At 42.6% G+C, this 17,513-nt stretch overlaps 1 protein-coding gene across 3 annotated transcripts in view; it reads left to right on the plus strand.

The window, feature by feature from the left end:
- Nucleotides 1-2,463: 2,463 nt before the first annotated feature.
- Nucleotides 2,464-17,513, plus strand: part of LLPH (LLP homolog, long-term synaptic facilitation factor) — a 34,606-nt gene continuing 19,556 nt past the window's right edge. Inside the window, exon 1 of one of the 3 annotated variants that reach the window (XM_029616212.1) lies at nt 2,464-2,988. In XM_029616212.1, the coding sequence (XP_029472072.1) occupies nt 2,843-2,988 (146 nt within the window). In that variant the 5' untranslated portion in view covers nt 2,464-2,842. Of the gene's footprint in view, nt 2,989-3,076; nt 3,552-17,513 lie in introns of those variants that run through there. The other 2 variants (XM_029616213.1, XM_029616214.1) reach the window with 2 other exon arrangements.

Here is a 17,513-nt window from a genome sequence, read left to right on the forward strand (position 1 = left end):
AAGAGAGGGAGCACTCCATTTTTACTTCAAGAGCTGCCTGTTTAATCTGATCTCTTCTAGTCTTTCACCTCAGGAGCTGCCTGACAAGATTTCCAATTCCGCTTACCAGGCCTCAGTCAACAGCAATGCATGCACCTGTACCATCTGCTAGAGACCGAGAACACTGGGAGGCTGAGGTCAGCATGGATGCATATAAGGGTGATATCAGTAAGCCTGTTTGTCTCTGACTCCAACTGCTGGTTGGAGTGCATAACCCACTTGCCTGGACTGGTCTGACTGAAGAATGATTATTTACCCTTTCAAATAACACTAGGACTAGGGGATACTCCATGAAACTAGTAAACAAATCATAGGAAGTCTTTTTTTCACTTAGTACACTATAAAGCTATGGAATTTGTTGCCAGAGGATGTAATCAAGACAACTAACATAGTGGGCTCAAAAGAGGATTGGACAAATTCCTAATGGAAAAGTCCATAAAAGTAATTAGCCAGGTAGACCTGGGAAAACCAGGGCTTATCCTTGGGAGTGGGATACACCTGGAATGACCATAGAGTTCAGTTTTATGAATTGTGTCCTTTGTTTTGCCCAGGAAAGCTCACTGTGCTAGAGCTTTGTGTCAGATATGAATCTGAGAAGTGGGATTTTTCCTACACGTTTACATGTATCCTTGTTTTGCAAGTTCCCCACAAAAAACTGAATTTTAAACAATCTGCCTATGGAGTCTCTTTGTGATGTAGAACCTAACTCCATTTCCTTCTAGGGTTCAGACTACCACAAAAAGAAAAGAAAAACAGATATGAGGTTGGCCTGACACCACTCAAAATATAGTGCCTTTGGCATTGTTTAGTTTTTCCCTTTTCTTTGACTAGTGTATAGATTGGGATTCCCCCTTTGTGAGGACTGCCATCCTGCTTGTCCTTGAAGAAAGTGATGTTACTTACCTGTAATATTGGTTCTCTGATAAACTGCAGGATGTCAGTCCTCACAAAATCCCTTCTGCTTCCCTTTGGAGTTGATTTCTTCATGTCTTAGCATCATCATGGATGGAAGGGCCCTGCCTGGAAGGGCTGCACATTCCCAATAGGGCATGCTCAAAGCTTTGAAATCAAAGTTCCATGCCAGGCTCCACATGTGAGGAGTGGCTTTCCATTGGAGAACCAACATTACAGGCAACTTCACTGTATCCGCCCACGAGATGAAACCGAGAAAAGAAATCAAACTGCTTGGAAAATTATTTTAATTTTGGCAAGGCTCGTTTCCTGGCTTGTTTCCCCTGTGCTACATAGTTGTAAGACAGGGATCTCCTAGCAATAGATGTAAATAAGGTTATTTTCTGGAAGGTTTGGAGGGGGGCCTGGATTTGCCAATAAGCACAAGAGGCCTGTATCTAGGGTGGCAAAATTCAGGGGAGGAGGGCAGCAGGCCAGCTAAAGATGTGCTGCCTCCCACCTGTGTTGAATCTCACTCAGCAGAGAACAAGAGGGAAGGGGTGAGGCTGGAAGGGACAGAGCAAAGAAAATCTGCTCTGTTCCTATTCCAGGCTCCACTGCCCCCTGCCCCGATCCGGGGAGTCTAGAGCCATGCTGCTCCCTAATCCAGACTCCCTTCCCTGTCATTCAGAGACATGAGGGGAGGAGGTGTGCATGGAACAGGTAGAGCAGAATAAAGAAGGCTGTGCCTTAGACCTTCTGCTCATTCAGACCAATGCAATATTGATGCACATTAAACAGGTGCTCATAATTGAGTGCCTGCTCACTTAACGTGTGCTGATCCACCTCTCCCGGGTGCCTGATTTATTATCTAAATCAGCTGCCGCAGTAAAAAGGAGGCACAACGGGAAATTATGTGCCCCTAGAGCCGCCTCAGCAGTGGGTATCCAGAGAAGGTAGCTGTCAGCCAGTTAGGAAAATGGACACTCAATTTTATGAGCATAGCCACAGGTTAGGAAAATGGACGCTCGTTAATTGAGCCTCCCTTTTCCTAACCTGACTGCTGGCACACTTTTTTTTTTTAAATTCTATTTTGGGTCCTCCGACTTCGATATTAAGTCAGAGGAACCAAAAAAACAAACAGAAAAGCAGTATTTTTTTGCTTTTCTGTAAATTTTTTGGGCTCCTCTAGAATTAACACCCACTCTAGATAGGTGTTAATTTTTGAAGGTTTTTTTTGCATGGGGGTGTGTGGAAATACATAATAACCTCATCAACATGAATTTACATGTGATTAGCACTTTACCTACTTGCTCGACTGGGCGCGCTAATCCGTTTTGCATCAGGGGTTATGGGCATTTGTCTAATCGTGTGCTGTGGCCGGCACATGGTATTGCATCAGTCTGATTGTCCCTTGTCCAAGGGAGGGACGGGTGGCAAAATCCTATATTTTTCATTGGTTGGAGGGGGAAGAGGCTGCATCGCGCTATACCATAAATCTCCCCTATGGCTGCACTGTGTACATACACTGAAGAAAAGAGCCAGAGCGTGTGCATTCTACCAAAGAAATGAACACAGTTGGGAACTCTCTGGATTTCACTCTGAGACTCAGGGAATTTGCATCAGTTGCAGGGTCTCAGGGGAAATATTAGAAATCTCAGGGCCTCTCTGTATACAGCTCAGCCACTCCCGCAGAGAACAGAAGTGGGATACCTCTGGAGCAGACCCTGCAAGCAGCATGTGGGGAGAAACTGGAGAGGGGCTGCAACACACACAAAACTGTCTACAGCTGTAATTCCAGGACTTGGGACTCAGGCAGCCAAGGGTAGAGTGAAGATGCGTTAAGTCATGGAGCTCAGGGGGTGGGAGCAGGGGAAGGATGCTGGGCTAATCTCTGAAGGGGGTGCATGTGATGGTGGAAAATGGAAGGAAGAAAGAAAGAGAAACTGGCGGTGATGGGGAGTGGAAGACAAAGCAAATATGCATTCCATTTCTGCCCCCCCCCCATCTGCTAATCAACAACGATCTCAGGGTAACCACAACTCAAAAGGTTCCCAGGTACGTAAATGAAACATGCTATGAACATTGATTGATGCGTGTCCGGGAGAGTTTTAGCACATGCCCAATTTGATTCACAAAAGAGGAGCAGGGCTGGTGGCGGAGAACAGAGGGTAACGTCTATGGCCAGAGCCTAATAAGCAGTCGTAAAAGTGGGCGTCAGGAAGGCCGCACACTAAAACCCAATTATTGTGGACATAAAAAGTAAAGGATCGCAAACTGCAAGGAACGGACATAAAACTTCCCTTCTATTCATTTTCCCCGTCTGCTGAAAATCAACAGTACTGAAAGCCTCATACTAACCACGATAACGCTGTTTGACCCAGCTAAAACATGGCCTCCAGCAGTACAAAATACTATTTGGCTTGCGCTTCTTCGCTGCGCCTCATGGGAGTTCCCAGCATGCAATGAACGGGAGGGTACGTGCTGCTGACGCCATCAACGTGTGCGGCGGATGGTTCGGCTGGGGGTGAGTCTTTCAGTGTTGTCTCTAACTGGGAGGTATCAGGTTGAATTAGATCGGTTAGGCCGTTTGGAAACTCATTCTCATTGCGACCTCTGTTGTGAGTATAAGCCGCATGCGTTTGTGGAAGAGCTTAGTATGGATCTGTTATAAAATCGGATTTTAAGGGTGTATTTAAACCAGAAATACTGGTTATTAGAGTCTGCAAATCCACGACTTTTTAATGGCTCCTTTCTTGTATTGTATTTTATGTCGCTTGGTTTTACACTTTTCTGGGTTAAGGTGAGGCTGCAGTAAAAAGTTGCGTCTCTTTACCTGAGGCTTTTAGCTACTCATTCTGTAATCATACTTTAAACTCTTCGTGTGAGCTGCGTGCACTGATCGGGGTTCTAGTTTAGGGAGATTCCCAGGAGCGGCAGAATGCCTCATTACTTGGGAAGGGGCTGGGGGCAATCAAACTTCATCCCCTGCTCCCACTGCTAATGTTTCTTAGTGTTTACAATAGTATCATTATTTCTTATATACGTTCATTGCATAAATTATAGCGTACACGTTTGTGTTTTTTTATTTTTTTTAATTTAGATTTTTATATTCTGCTTGTTGGCACTTCAAAGTGGATTAAGTTCAGGTACTGTTGGTATTTGTGTCACTTAGATGACACCATCATTTTTTTGTATTATGATGTGTAAGGAAAATATCCTGCTCAGCCCCCACTGTTGTGTATGTGTTTGGGAATAGAGGCAGAGTATACTGTATATTTTCAAAACAGGAGGTAAAGGATTTATATTGGTTTTGTCTTGCTCTATAATGACAAAAATGAACCTCACTATTAAGCCAGGGTGCAATATTTATTTATTTTTATTTATTTAGACATTTTATTTACAGTTCCATGTTTAGATCACAACTGTTTACAAAGTTGCATAGTTATAACTCAACAAAGGTTGATTAGAGGTGTTATTTATAGGCATTAATAGCTATCAAATGAAATTTTCTAGTACATATTAAAATTGATATAGTACATAAGGCAGAGCATGGATAATTTAAAACAAAATGATAGTTTTCACGTTTTAGTCAGTGGATTGTTTTGAGAATCTTGCATTCTCTCGTTTTGATTTATTCTTCATGCTTTAGTTATTATCTTTTGTCCTTCTTGTCTTTGTGGTTCTGCGTATTCTGATGTTTTTTTAAGTTAAATATGTTGCTGTCTTCGAAGAAGAAGGTATTCTGATTGGAGAGCAACAAGCTGATGCAGCAGGAAAGGATCCTGTAGCAAGGACCTGCTCTCCAGGTAATGCATTGTCCTCTCCTAGTGAGGATGTGTCTCCCAGGGCTACTACTCAGGAGGGAAGAGTTAGGTGGGACATCATAGTTAGTGGTTTGATTATTACGAATATACGGGCCGATACAGTAAAAGTTGCTCTCCCGGCGCGCGCGATTCACTAAAATAATTTATTTAAATTAGGCCCAGCGCCTCTTTTTAGACAGGATGGCGACTGTCAGCGGGTTTGACAGCCGACGCTCAATTTTGCCGGCGTCTGTTCTCGAGCTCGCTGATAGCCATGGGTTCGGAAACCGGACGCCAGCAAAATTGAGCGTCCGGTTTTCAAGCCGCGGGCTGATTTTTTTTCAAATTTTTTAAAAAACTTTTTGTAACTTTCAGGACCTCCGACTTAATATCGCCAAGATATTAAGTCGGAGGGTGCACAGAAAAGCAGTTTTACTGCTTTTCTGTGCACTTTCCCGGTGCCCGGAGAAATTAACACCTACCTTTGGGTAGGCGCTAATTTCTGAAAGTAAAATGTGCGACTTGGCTGCACATTTTACTTACTGAATCACACGGGAATACCTAATAGGGCTATCAACATGCATTTGCATGTTGCGAGCGCTGTTAGGTTCAGGGGGGTTGGATGCGCGTTTTGGACGCGCTGTTACCCCTTACTGAATAAGGGGTAAAGCTAGCGCATCGAAAACGCACGTCCAAATGCCGGCTAACAGTGCACATTTGATAGATAGCTGGGTGGCTGGTGGGCATGAGGATCGCCTGGTAACATGCTACCTGGTGTGAAGGTGGTGGACCTCACGCGTAACCTAGATAGAATTTTAGACAGTGCTGGGGGGGATCCAGCTGTCGTGGTACACGTGGGCACCATTGACATAGGTTCTGGAAGCCAAATTTAGGATGAAATCCAGAACCTCCAGGATAGCATTCTCTGAAATGCTCCCTGTTCCACACACAGGTCCCCAGAGGCAGACAGAGCTCCAGAGTCTCAATGTGTGGATGAGTCGATAGTGCAAGGAAGAGGGATTCTGTTTTGTAGGGAACTGGGGAACCTTTTGGAGAAGGGGGGAATCTTTTTTTCCAAAGGGAGGGCTCCACCTTAACCAGGCTGGAACCAGGCTGCTGGCGCTAACATTTGAAAAAAGGGTAGAACAGGTTTTAAACTAAATAAAAGGGGAAAGCTGACAATCGCTTAGCAGCGCGTGGTTCGGGGAAAGCTGACAATCGCTTAGCAGCGCGTGGCTCGGAACATAAGAACATAAGAAAATGCCATACTGGGTCAGACCAAGGGTCCATCAAGCCCAGCATCCTGTTTCCAACAGTGGCCAATCCAGGCCATAAGAACCTGGCAAGTACCCAAAAACTAAGTCTATTCCATGTAACCATTGCTAATGGCAGTGGCTATTCTCTAAGTGAACTTAATAGCAGGTAATGGACTTCTCCTCCAAGAACTTATCCAATCCTTTTTTAAACACAGCTATACTAACTGCACGAACCACATTCTCTGGCAACAAATTCCAGGAAGATATCTGTGAAGGGTACTAATGAAACATTACAGTTGGGGCATCTCGACAGAGAGGTTCCAATAATAAGAAAAGTAGTCCAAGTACCTATAATTAGACTCACCTGAGCTAAAAGATTCCAATTTATCCCTGTCAACTAAAATGCAGAATGTTAATACAAACAAAAAAACACACATTGAAATGTTTGTATGCTAATGCCAGACATCTAAGTAGTAAGATAGGAGAGTTAGTGTATAGCAGTAAATGATGATGTAGACTTACCGTATTTTTCGCTCCATAAGACGCACCTGACCATAAGACGCACCTAGGATTCAGAGGGGGAAAATAAAAAAAAAAATAAAATTTGTGCTAAACCGGCTCTGCGTCTGGGCGTCTTATGGAGCAAATTAGGGTAGTGCATAGCTTTTTTTTTTTTTTTCTCCCCATTTTGTTTTCGGGTCTGGGGAGGGCCATTTCGGTCCACTCCCCAGATCAGAAAACTTTTCTTTCTCTGGGAACCCCATCCCAACCCTTTAAATTAACCCCCCCACCCCCCCACCCTCCTGACCCCCCCCCCCCAAGACCTGCCGACTTAATTTACCGCAACCCCCCCCTCCTGACCCCCCCCAAGACCTGCCGACTTAATTTACCGCAACCCTCCTGACCCCCCCCACAAGACCTGCCGACTTAATTTACCGCAACCCTCCTGACCCCCCCCCCAAAGACCTGCCGACTTAATTTACCGCAACCCCCCACCCTCCTGACCCCCCCAAGACCTGCCAAACGTCCCTGGTGGTCCAGCGGGGGTCCAGGAGCGGTCCGGGAACGATCTCCTGGGCGTGGGCCGTCGGCTGCCAGTAATCAAAATGGCGCCGATGTCCCATTGCCCTCACTATGTCACTGAGACCAACCAATAGCAGCGGTCGGTCCCAGTGACATAGTGAGGGCAAAGGGCCGTCGGCGCCATTTTGATTACTGGCAGCCAACAGCCCCACACCCAGGAGATCGTTCTCGGACCCCTGCTGGACCACCAGGGACGTTTGGCAGGTCTTGGGGGGGGGGGGGGGGTGCGGTAACTTAAGTCGGCAGGTCGGGGGGTCAGGAGGGTGGGGGTTGTTAGATTTTTGTGTTTTTTTTTTTTTATATTCGCTCCATAAGACGCACATACATTTTCCCCCCACTTTTGGGGGAAAAAAAGTGCGTCTTATGGAGCGAAAAATACGGTAATTGGCATCTCAGAGACATGGCGGAAAGAGGATAACCAATGGGATAGTGCTATACCAGGGTACAAATTATATTCAATGATAGAGAGGACTACCTTGGTTGTGGGGCGCTTTATGTCCAGATGGCATAGAGTCCAATAAGATAAAGATCCTGCAAGAGACTAAATGCACAATCAATTCTTTATAGGTAGAAATCCCTTGTGTGTTCGGGAAGAGTATAGCAATAAGAGTATATTACTGTCCATCTGGTCAAAATGATGAGACGGACAGTGAAATGCTAAGAGAAATTTGGGAAGCTAACTACCGTATTTTTCGCTCCATAAGACGCACCTGACCATAAGATGCACCTAGGATTCAGAAGGGGAAAATGAAAAAAATGGTGTGCTAAACCGGCTCTGTTCCCGGGCGTCTGTGCGTCTTATGGAGCAAATTAGTGGTGTGCTTACAACTTTTTTTTTTTTTTTTTGTCCCAGTTTCATTTTTGGGTCTGGTGAGGGCCATTTCGGTCCACTCCCCAGATCAGAAAACTTTTATCGTTCTCTTTCCTGGAAAATAAAAATAAAAAACAAAACCCCAACCCTTCAAATTTAATTAACTACAACCCCCATCCTCCTGACCCCCCCCCCCCCCCCCCCCCCCCGAGACTTACCAAAAGTCCCTGGGGGTCCCGGGGCGATCTCCTGCTCTTGGGCCGTCGGCTGTAAGTTTATCAAAATGGCGCCGGTGGCCCTTTGCCCTTACTATGTGAAAGGGGTACTGGTGCCATTGGTTGGCCCCTGTCATATGGCAGGAGCACCAAGAGCAGGAGATTGCCCCGGGACCCCTGCTGGACCACCAGGAACTTTTGGCAAGTCTCGGAGGGTGGGGGGAGTTGTAATTAATTTTTTATTTTTTTTTTTAATATATTCGCTCCATAAGAGACAGACATTTTCCCCCCAGTTTTGGGGAAAAAAAAGTGTGTCTTATGGAGCGAAAAATACGGTAAATTGGTAGTACAGCAATAATGGGAGACTTCAATTACCGCAGAAAACGAAAAGTGCAGATGCGTCTTTCAATTCTGACAAGGCACTCACACAGTGTTCAAAAATCAGAAAATGTTTTTATTAGTTCAATTGGGCAACTCCACTGGTTTATGAAGCATATAACTTAACGGCGTCCCCCGACACGGTCCCGTGTTTCTCCTCGGGCTGCATCGGGAGGGCACGCCACCAGGAATTCATAAGTAAAATACTGAAAAGAAGAAATACAATATCAGGAAGCAATATAGGACTTACAACCGAACATATATATATAAACAAATCAAATTATAATTTTACCTGACAGCTGGTATGCTTAAGAATGACAGGGAGCGCACTTCCCCTAGACACTGACAGGTATTTAAACATTGCAGAAGGCGCTAAAAACTACAGGTGAACCAACCAGCCTAAACCAAAAGACTGAACAGTGTAAAATGAACATACACTGACCCAAAATAATAAATCCCAAAACAGGGAGCACATCCCCAATTAGCAATGGAAATAAATAATGTTAGTACTCATGCCTCATATATAGGTAAAACTATCAAGTATTTATGGAACCCAATAAAAAAACAAATAGAAGGATTTAAAAATACCCCAGTAGTATAATGGGTACACGATCAATCAAACTGATTGACAGGTGAGATAAGGATGACAGCAGCCAATCAGCGTTCACTTCCGGTCTAAGCCCCGCCCATGCCCCGCCCACTCCCCATAGAAGTGAATGGGGGCGTAGCCACGCCCCCTCCCGCCTCCTCCCGCCCTCGACCACGCCCCCAACCACACCCTTCCGCCACAGGCCCCACCCCTTCCGCAGCCAATCAGCATTCACTTCCGGTCTAAGCCCCGCCCACTCCCCATAGAAGTGAATGGGGGCGTAGCCACGCCCCTCCCGCCTCATCCCGCCCTCGACCACGCCCCAGGCCCCACCCCTTCCGCCCCAGGCCCCACCCCTTCTGCCCCGGCCCCACCCCTTCCGCCCCTGGCCCCCGCCCCAGACCCCGCCCAGACCCCATCGATGCTCCTCCCCTCCCAATAGAAGTGAATGGGGAGACCCTCCCACCCCCAAACCGCCCCCCATGATGTCACGGATGACCCCGCCCACACCCCAACCCCCAGCCACACCCCCCTGTGACGTAGCGGGTATGACATCACCGGAAGTCCACCCACACCGCCCCCCAAAAACACACCCCCTAAAACGTCATCAGAAAGGGTCCTGTCGCTTTTTTAATGATGTCAGTATTAATGGACTCTGGCTGTTTTTGATGATTTCACCGGAAGTACAATACAAAAGTCCCGAAATATGCGCTCCTAGAACCTCCTGATGCCTTTTTAATGATGTCGGAGCCGGTAGTATGCTTTTAGGAGGCAGGAAAACTGCAGGAAATATGCTTTTTTTCTAGCCACTCTGTTTTTAAAAAACCAAACAAAATACAAGCTGATAGGAGGCAGAAAAACAGTGGCTCGTTCTGTTGACAAGGATTTGGTTTTTTTTTTAAAACAAGTGATTGAAGCTACCGGTGGTGAATTGCATGAACTGCAGGATCAAACTTTGCAAAAGACAGGTTTTTTTTTTTTTTCCAAAAGACTAGGGACCGGGTAGTATAAAGGGTACGCTGTCACTCAAACCCCCAAGCCAAACCCCCCCAGTGATGTCACCAGAAGCCCAAGCCCACCCCTCCAAGCCCTTGCTGTAGATAGGCATGCCCCAATAAAAAAAGTTACCAGAGAGCTGACAGGAAACTGTGACTCATTCTGTACACAGAGACGGAGAATCCAATTACACCCCTTCCCTCCGCCCCCTCTGCCTCAATCCGACCTTCCCCCAGACCTAAATCTGAGCAGAGGATAATTGAAAGCAGTGGGGGGTGTAGGTTTGCAATGGTGAAACACAAGGCTTTAGTTTTGTTTTAAAAAAAACAGGCTTCTGTATTTTACAGCCATATAAAAAAACAAGAATGCACCAGCGGATCTTAAAGAAAATTATAATGAGCCAGGAAATACCGGCAGTTTTGGCGGTATAACACCTCTTTTGCAGGCAGCTAAAGCATGTATGCCGTCTGTGACCAAGAAACAAGTGATTGATTGGCTTACAGAACAAGATGCTTATTCTTTACACAAACCTGCTAGGGTACGATTTAAAAGAAATAAAACCATAGTGTCAGATATAGATTGGCAATGGCAGGCAGATTTGGTTGATATGACAGCCTTGTCTGGTTATAACAGAGGCTACAAATACATTTTGACGGTGATAGATGTTTTGTCAAAATACGCATGGGCTGTGACCCTAAAAACAAAAACAGGTCGTGAAGTGGCAGAGGCCTTTGAAAATATATTTAAAGGTGGTCGTGTTCCCAACAAAATACAAACAGACAGAGGTAAAGAGTTTTTAAACAGATCTGTGAAGAGTTTGTTAAAATACAGGGGCATTCAGCATTTTGTGACCAACAACGATGTTAAGGCAGCAGTTGTGGAGAGATTTAACAGGACTTTAAAATCCAAAATGTGGCGATACTTTACAGCGCGCAACACTTTTCGCTATGAAGATGTGCTTCCGGCTTTTATGAACAGTTACAATCGCAGTTTTCACAGAACAATACAGGCCCGCCCCATCGATGTAACAACCTCAAACTCACTGCGGTTCTGGAAAGTAATCTACGGCAATAACAACAAACATGAAACTGCTAAGCCTTTTTTAAAAAAGGGGGATCATGTTAGACTGTCAAAAACTAAAGGGAAATTTGAAAAAGGTTATGAACAAACATGGACAGATGAGATATTTATAATTACTGACGTCCTAAGCAGGGGACAGAAAACAGTGTACAAGATACAAGATTATGGTGAGGAAACCATTCAAGGTTCTTTTTATCCTGAAGAATTACAGAAAGTCAGCCCTCAACAGGACAGAATATACCGCGTTGATAAGGTTCTAAAGGTAAAAGGGAGAGGTAAGAACAAGCAGTGCTTTGTGAAATGGCGAGGATGGCCTGAAAAATTTAACAGCTGGATAAAAGCATCAGAGATTCAAAACATTTGATTTGAAAAGGCCTTGTCTCATAAAAAGAAAAAAATGAATGAAGGGGGATTTTACGTAACGCTGCCTAGTAACGCCTCTGTATACATCAGCCACTGTATAGAGGGTGTTGAATATCTCTTTGTGTGTCTGTGATAGTTGTCTGGAGGGACGAGTGCCACGGTCTTGGGTTCTAAGAACATAAACCTGTACATAGCCATGCACACAGATGCCAGTGTTATATATTGGAAGGGGTCTATACACCTTTTCACAGTTTTAGATCCACCATCCTGCTCTACAACCACCTCTCTCTCTGTCAAAGCCATGATTTCATTTCTGTATAAGACACAAGCTTGCCTCAGAATGTTCACATCCTGTTGGCAATAATAGGCCAGCTCCTTTTGTAAATCAAAGGTGTTATTTTGATTGTCCCTGTACCATTTTAAAAACTCCTCTCTTTCTCCAGACATCATATACCCATCTCCATAATACTCAACACCGGGCATAGGTCCCACATAATTTTGATTAACCCTGGTGTTAAAAAAATGCGGGAAATAACCCTTACAGCCTTGAAACCCCAGGGCTTGCGGAAGCTTGCTAAGCTTCATGGGCAGGAAATTTAAAGAGTCTTTAAACCGTATACCCAGGGGTTCTATCGTGATTTCTAAGAGCTTAGCACCCTGAGCTAACAAGCGCACATCCATCTTTTCCTTTAGCAGCTCTCTAACTACAAAATAACCATCATAGCCTTTAGAATTATGCGCTATGAAGGTGTATCCTTTGAACTTTTTGTCACAAAAAATCTTAACAAACTTAGAAATACTCTCAAGACCTTTGAACTCCCAGTTTCTTGTGTTGTTTAAATCTGTTGCATATATATAATTTGGAACGTGAAAGCCTGTTTCCTGAACACATTCACAATCATAAAATATATATTTTTCAGATATTTGTGCATGATCAATAGGGGGCATAAAACACAAATGCTTGTCACCAGCGATCAAGGGCTCAGAACAAAGCTTACATTGTCTGACCCGGCATTTATGTTTTTTATCAACATACGATTCACATTTTTCGCACAGTATTTTAAGCAAACACTCAACTTCTTTTTTTAAAGCCAGAACTGTATGCCTTTCTAAACACTCTTGAGAACGACAATACAGCCTGCATTTCGGACATCTCTGTTGTACCCCGATATTGTCTACACACATTGCTGTTAAACAGAGACGGCACCATAATGTACAATTATGATCGTGACTATATGGTTTCTGGCAAAAATGACAGAAGTTTCGCTCCCCATAGAGCTTTTTTACATCTAAGATTCCATAAAAATGGTCATCATGTAGCAATGTAAATACAGTTTTCTGGAATTCAGGTCTGTCCTTTGTCTTAAAACACCACCATTGTTTTGTATAAAGCACAACTCTTATGTTTATACCCAAATGTTGTTCAAATGTTGAGACATCATCTAGCATGACCTTTTTATGTTCTGACCACCCTAGCTCTGTGTGCAGTTTTTTAGCACGGTCTAATAGCTCTGCATCTGTGAGCTTTGTTGGTGACATGAGCGCTGTAACACTCCCTGCAAAACAGAGCTTATTATCTGTGTTGTTCAAGTCTATTAAATGCCTTCTCTTTTTATGTATGATTTGACTGTACAGAATAGACCTTAAAACCCTTCGTGACCCGCCCCCTCTGTTCCTTATAACAAGAATGACTATGCGGAATGTCTCACCAAACTGTATCTCTCTATAACTCTGCAGGAGTTTACTAACTTGATCTAAGAAATCATCAGCGTTCAAATCCTGAGGGTTTAACTTTCCCGAATACAAAGAATTATGAAAACCTGTAGAATGTAAATGAATCTGTATATAATCATGGGGGGACACGTTATGGCTTATTTCATTTAGAACATGCTGTATGCCTTGTCTCACAACATTTTGCGCATCTATGAAAGAATCTATTCTATCTAAATTAATAAAACGAAATTCCTCTGAATAAAGCACGCCATTAAATTTTTCTAAATCACGGTTCCACCTTCTCACAAATTGCACAAAATTAACCGGTTCATTTTCTACAGCTGCATTTTCAGAGGTCTCTGGTATACAATTATTTACCAACCCCCCTGAAACATTGTCATCGGTACAATTATCTAAGAACATGCTTTCACATTCTTTCTCTACTTCCTCCCTGTGCACAGGTCTGTTGCTGTCTCTCTCATCTTTTCTTTCGGAAATAGGCTTTTTTGCAGTCTTTTCACGGTCTAAAATTAAAAATAATAATAATTAACACGGGTGGGCTCATACTTTTTTTTGCAATATTTTAAGAAGAATTTTTCTTAAAACTATAACAGTATAGATTCTTACTTTTTTGTTTATCTCTCGGTTTTTTGTACGGTCTTTCGTCAGATTTCTTTGGCATATGCTGCTCACGGTCTGTTATGTAAAAAAAACAAAAAATGGTAATACCTTTTCTTTTACACAGTTGTGAACTAATTGTTGTTTTACCCGTACAGATATAAAAAAAAATACTTCTTACCTTCAACTGCATCTTCAGACTCCTTTCTCTTTCTTTTGGAAATAGTTTTGTTTGCACCATTTTCACATTCTAAAAATTACAAAATAAAATAAAAAAACACAGGGTCACACACACTTTTGATGTCTTTGTAAATAGATCTCTGCTTCGTTGACTGTTATGAAGGAAAAAAAGAGAGGCATTTGGGAGGGTCATAGACATTAAGGAAAACCTATTTCTCACCATTATTTGCATTGCTGTCAGAAATGCCTTGTTGATCAGTTTTTTTTCTGTCTAAGGCATTACTGCAGCCAGGCTGTTCTTCTTCTTCTATGTTCAAATGTGTGTCTGATTTTGCAATATTTTCCTGTTCTAATGATAAAACAGACAAACACTGTTTTTACTACTGTTTTTTTAAAAATCATATCTAAAAATATACATTAAAACTATTAACTCACCTTTCAATTTCCTTTGTTTTCTGCGTTTAGTAAGTGACATTTTATTAATAAACACAGGCTTCTGCCTTTCTTTGTTTGAAGAATCCATTTCTGTTTCAAACTCCAGACTGCTGAATCTTTTCTGGTCACCGGCTATACCCTTTTATCACCAGCATTAGGTGGGGCGTAACCACCAACAAACCTCAAAACCTGTGTGTTGAAACCAAAAAAAAAAAAAAGCTACCTGGCCTCTCTGTCATGTGATGGACATCTTATAGAATAAGATTGTTCTCTTGCTTGGGTTATCATTTACAGGGCTTTTTGAATGTATTATCAATATCTCTTTAGATCTGAAGCCCATTCACAAAACTATAGTATGTTGAACCTTTTTTTGTGATTTAATGTTTTGCTGACCATTGTTTTTCCCTGATTAGATTATGTGTCCCAGACAGCTATCCGCACCTACCTCATTACAATATACATCCCCCCTTTTGTTCATGAAAGGTAGTGTGTTACCAACGCCCTCTTAGGTCTTGGGGCACTTTACAAAATAAAAATTGGTCTCTCTTGAATGTCTTGTCATTCTGGTCTTTTTTTTTCCCTTCCAAACATTGTCTCATTCTGATTAGATTAACCATTTACAGATCTTGGATCCAGACAACTTCCCCCCCCCACACATAGCTCATAGCAATATACATTCCTTAGTTAATGAAATAGTTGCTGTATCAAACATTTTACAGCCTGTGCATTGATATCAAAGAGACTTAATAAAACCATAAGATATCCCCCCTAAAAACTTCCATATCACCTTAAAGCACAATTGACACATTTTGTTAATTCTGATATATTTATTAGTTGTTTTTATTAACTAATTTATACACATGGCAAAATTTGTTAAAATATTACAAAGTATTTCATTGTCAATACATACTTCTGAAATACAGACAAGAAAAAAACAAAGACTGCTTTATTATACATTTTTAAAAAAGGACTGGTGTTTTCTACCATAGATGATGGCATTTATATATTTTATCATTAAAATCTCATCTGTAGGTTTAAGCAAACTGTTTAGTTTTTGAACAGGATTTTCAGCAGTTTTCACACTGTGTATAAGATATATGATCAGATTCATATCGTCATTGTTTAGGCTTAATACACCTCGTTTATATGCAGCTAGTACCACAAGATTCAAAACACGTTCTAGGCACAACCTGTTACAAGCGGTCCTTAATTGTTCCTGTGTGTCAGAGGCAGTCCAATAAACGCAACTATGATCATCCTGACTCGGATCGTCGAGAACACAGCCTTCGCAATTTTCATACCGTATGCCAGACAGACATTTTTTAAGAATACTATAGACAGCCACCCTTACGATCGATCTAAATGTTGTTTTTCGAAAAACTCCATGCACCGGCGGTGGTTTTGGGAATCCTATATAGCTCCACCAGCTGAAATCGTGCACATCTTCAGGATTGTTGTTTTTTTTTTGATCACATGTATCTGGTTCTTTTATATTTGGACAGAAGCAGCAAATACAGTTCATTTTGATACCTGGTGTGTCTCCATATTCTTCTGTTTGTAAAGATCCTTCATTTTCCTATAAAACATAATGTAAAACATTAAATTAAAACCTCTTCTAAACAAACTCTCTATTATAGATAGCTCCCAAACACGCCACCCCTAAAATGCATCATTAGAAGGAAAGAGATTTTTTCTTACCTTACACTCAAGCTTTTCCAACAAATAATCTGCTTCGGCATCCAGAGCAGCTTTGTGCAGCTCTAAATCTTCAGAATCTAAAGCATTTTCATTGATCAAGTTTGGATCCTGCGAATCAAAAAGCTTTTGCCCCAACGGAAGTTCATCAAAATCTGGGTCAGTGCTTCCTCCTTCTTCTTCTGCCCTCCGCTTTCGTTTATGGCTCCTCTTTAGTTTTGGTTGTTGAACGATTTTCATTTCAAGACGCTTAGGTGTTTCATATACGGCCATTTTCAGGAACAATTACAACAACTCTGCTTGAAGATTGTTCTCACGTGATCACTATCACATGATTATTTCTATATCCGGTCTTGCAAGTTTGGGCGTGTCTAACAGAGAGGGGAGGAGGGAAGGGTTGTGGGGGAGAATACAGAAGTCTGTTTTTTTAAAACAAAACTCCACATCAGACACTATGGTTTTATTTCTTTTAAATCGTACCCTAGCAGGTTTGTGTAAAGAATAAGCATCTTGTTCTGTAAGCCAATCAATCACTTGTTTCTTGGTCACAGACGGCATACATGCTTTAGCTGCCTGCAAAAGAGGTGTTATACCGCCAAAACTGCCGGTATTTCCTGGCTCATTATAAATTTTCTTTAAGATCCGCTGGTGCATTCTTGTTTTTTTATATGGCTGTAAAATACAGAAGTCTGTTTTTTTTAAAACAAAACTAAAGCCTTGTGTTTCACCATTGCAAACCTACACCCCCCACTGCTTTCAATTATCCTCTGCTCAGATTTAGGTCTGGGGGAAGGTCGGATTGAGGCAGAGGGGGCGGAGGGAAGGGGTGTAATTGGATTCTCCGTCTCTGTGTACAGAATGAGTCACAGTTTCCTGTCAGCTCTCTGGTAACTTTTTTTATTGGGGCATGCCTATCTACAGCAAGGGCTTGGAGGGGTGGGCTTGGGCTTCTGGTGACATCACTGGGGGGGTTTGGCTTGGGGGTTTGAGTGACAGCGTACCCTTTATACTACCCGGTCCCTAGTCTTTTGGAAAAAAAAAAAAAACCTGTCTTTTGCAAAGTTTGATCCTGCAGTTCATGCAATTCACCACCGGTAGCTTCAATCACTTGTTTTAAAAAAAAAAACCAAATCCTTGTCAACAGAACGAGCCACTGTTTTTCTGCCTCCTATCAGCTTGTATTTTGTTTGGTTTTTTAAAAACAGAGTGGCTAGAAAAAAAGCATATTTCCTGCAGTTTTCCTGCCTCCTAAAAGCATACTACCGGCTCCGACATCATTAAAAAGGCATCAGGAGGTTCTAGGAGCGCATATTTCGGGACTTTTGTATTGTACTTCCGGTGAAATCATCAAAAACAGCCAGAGTC

The sequence above is a fragment of the Rhinatrema bivittatum genome, chromosome 9, assembly GCF_901001135.1.
Source record: "Rhinatrema bivittatum chromosome 9, aRhiBiv1.1, whole genome shotgun sequence".
Taxonomy (NCBI): domain Eukaryota; kingdom Metazoa; phylum Chordata; class Amphibia; order Gymnophiona; family Rhinatrematidae; genus Rhinatrema; species Rhinatrema bivittatum.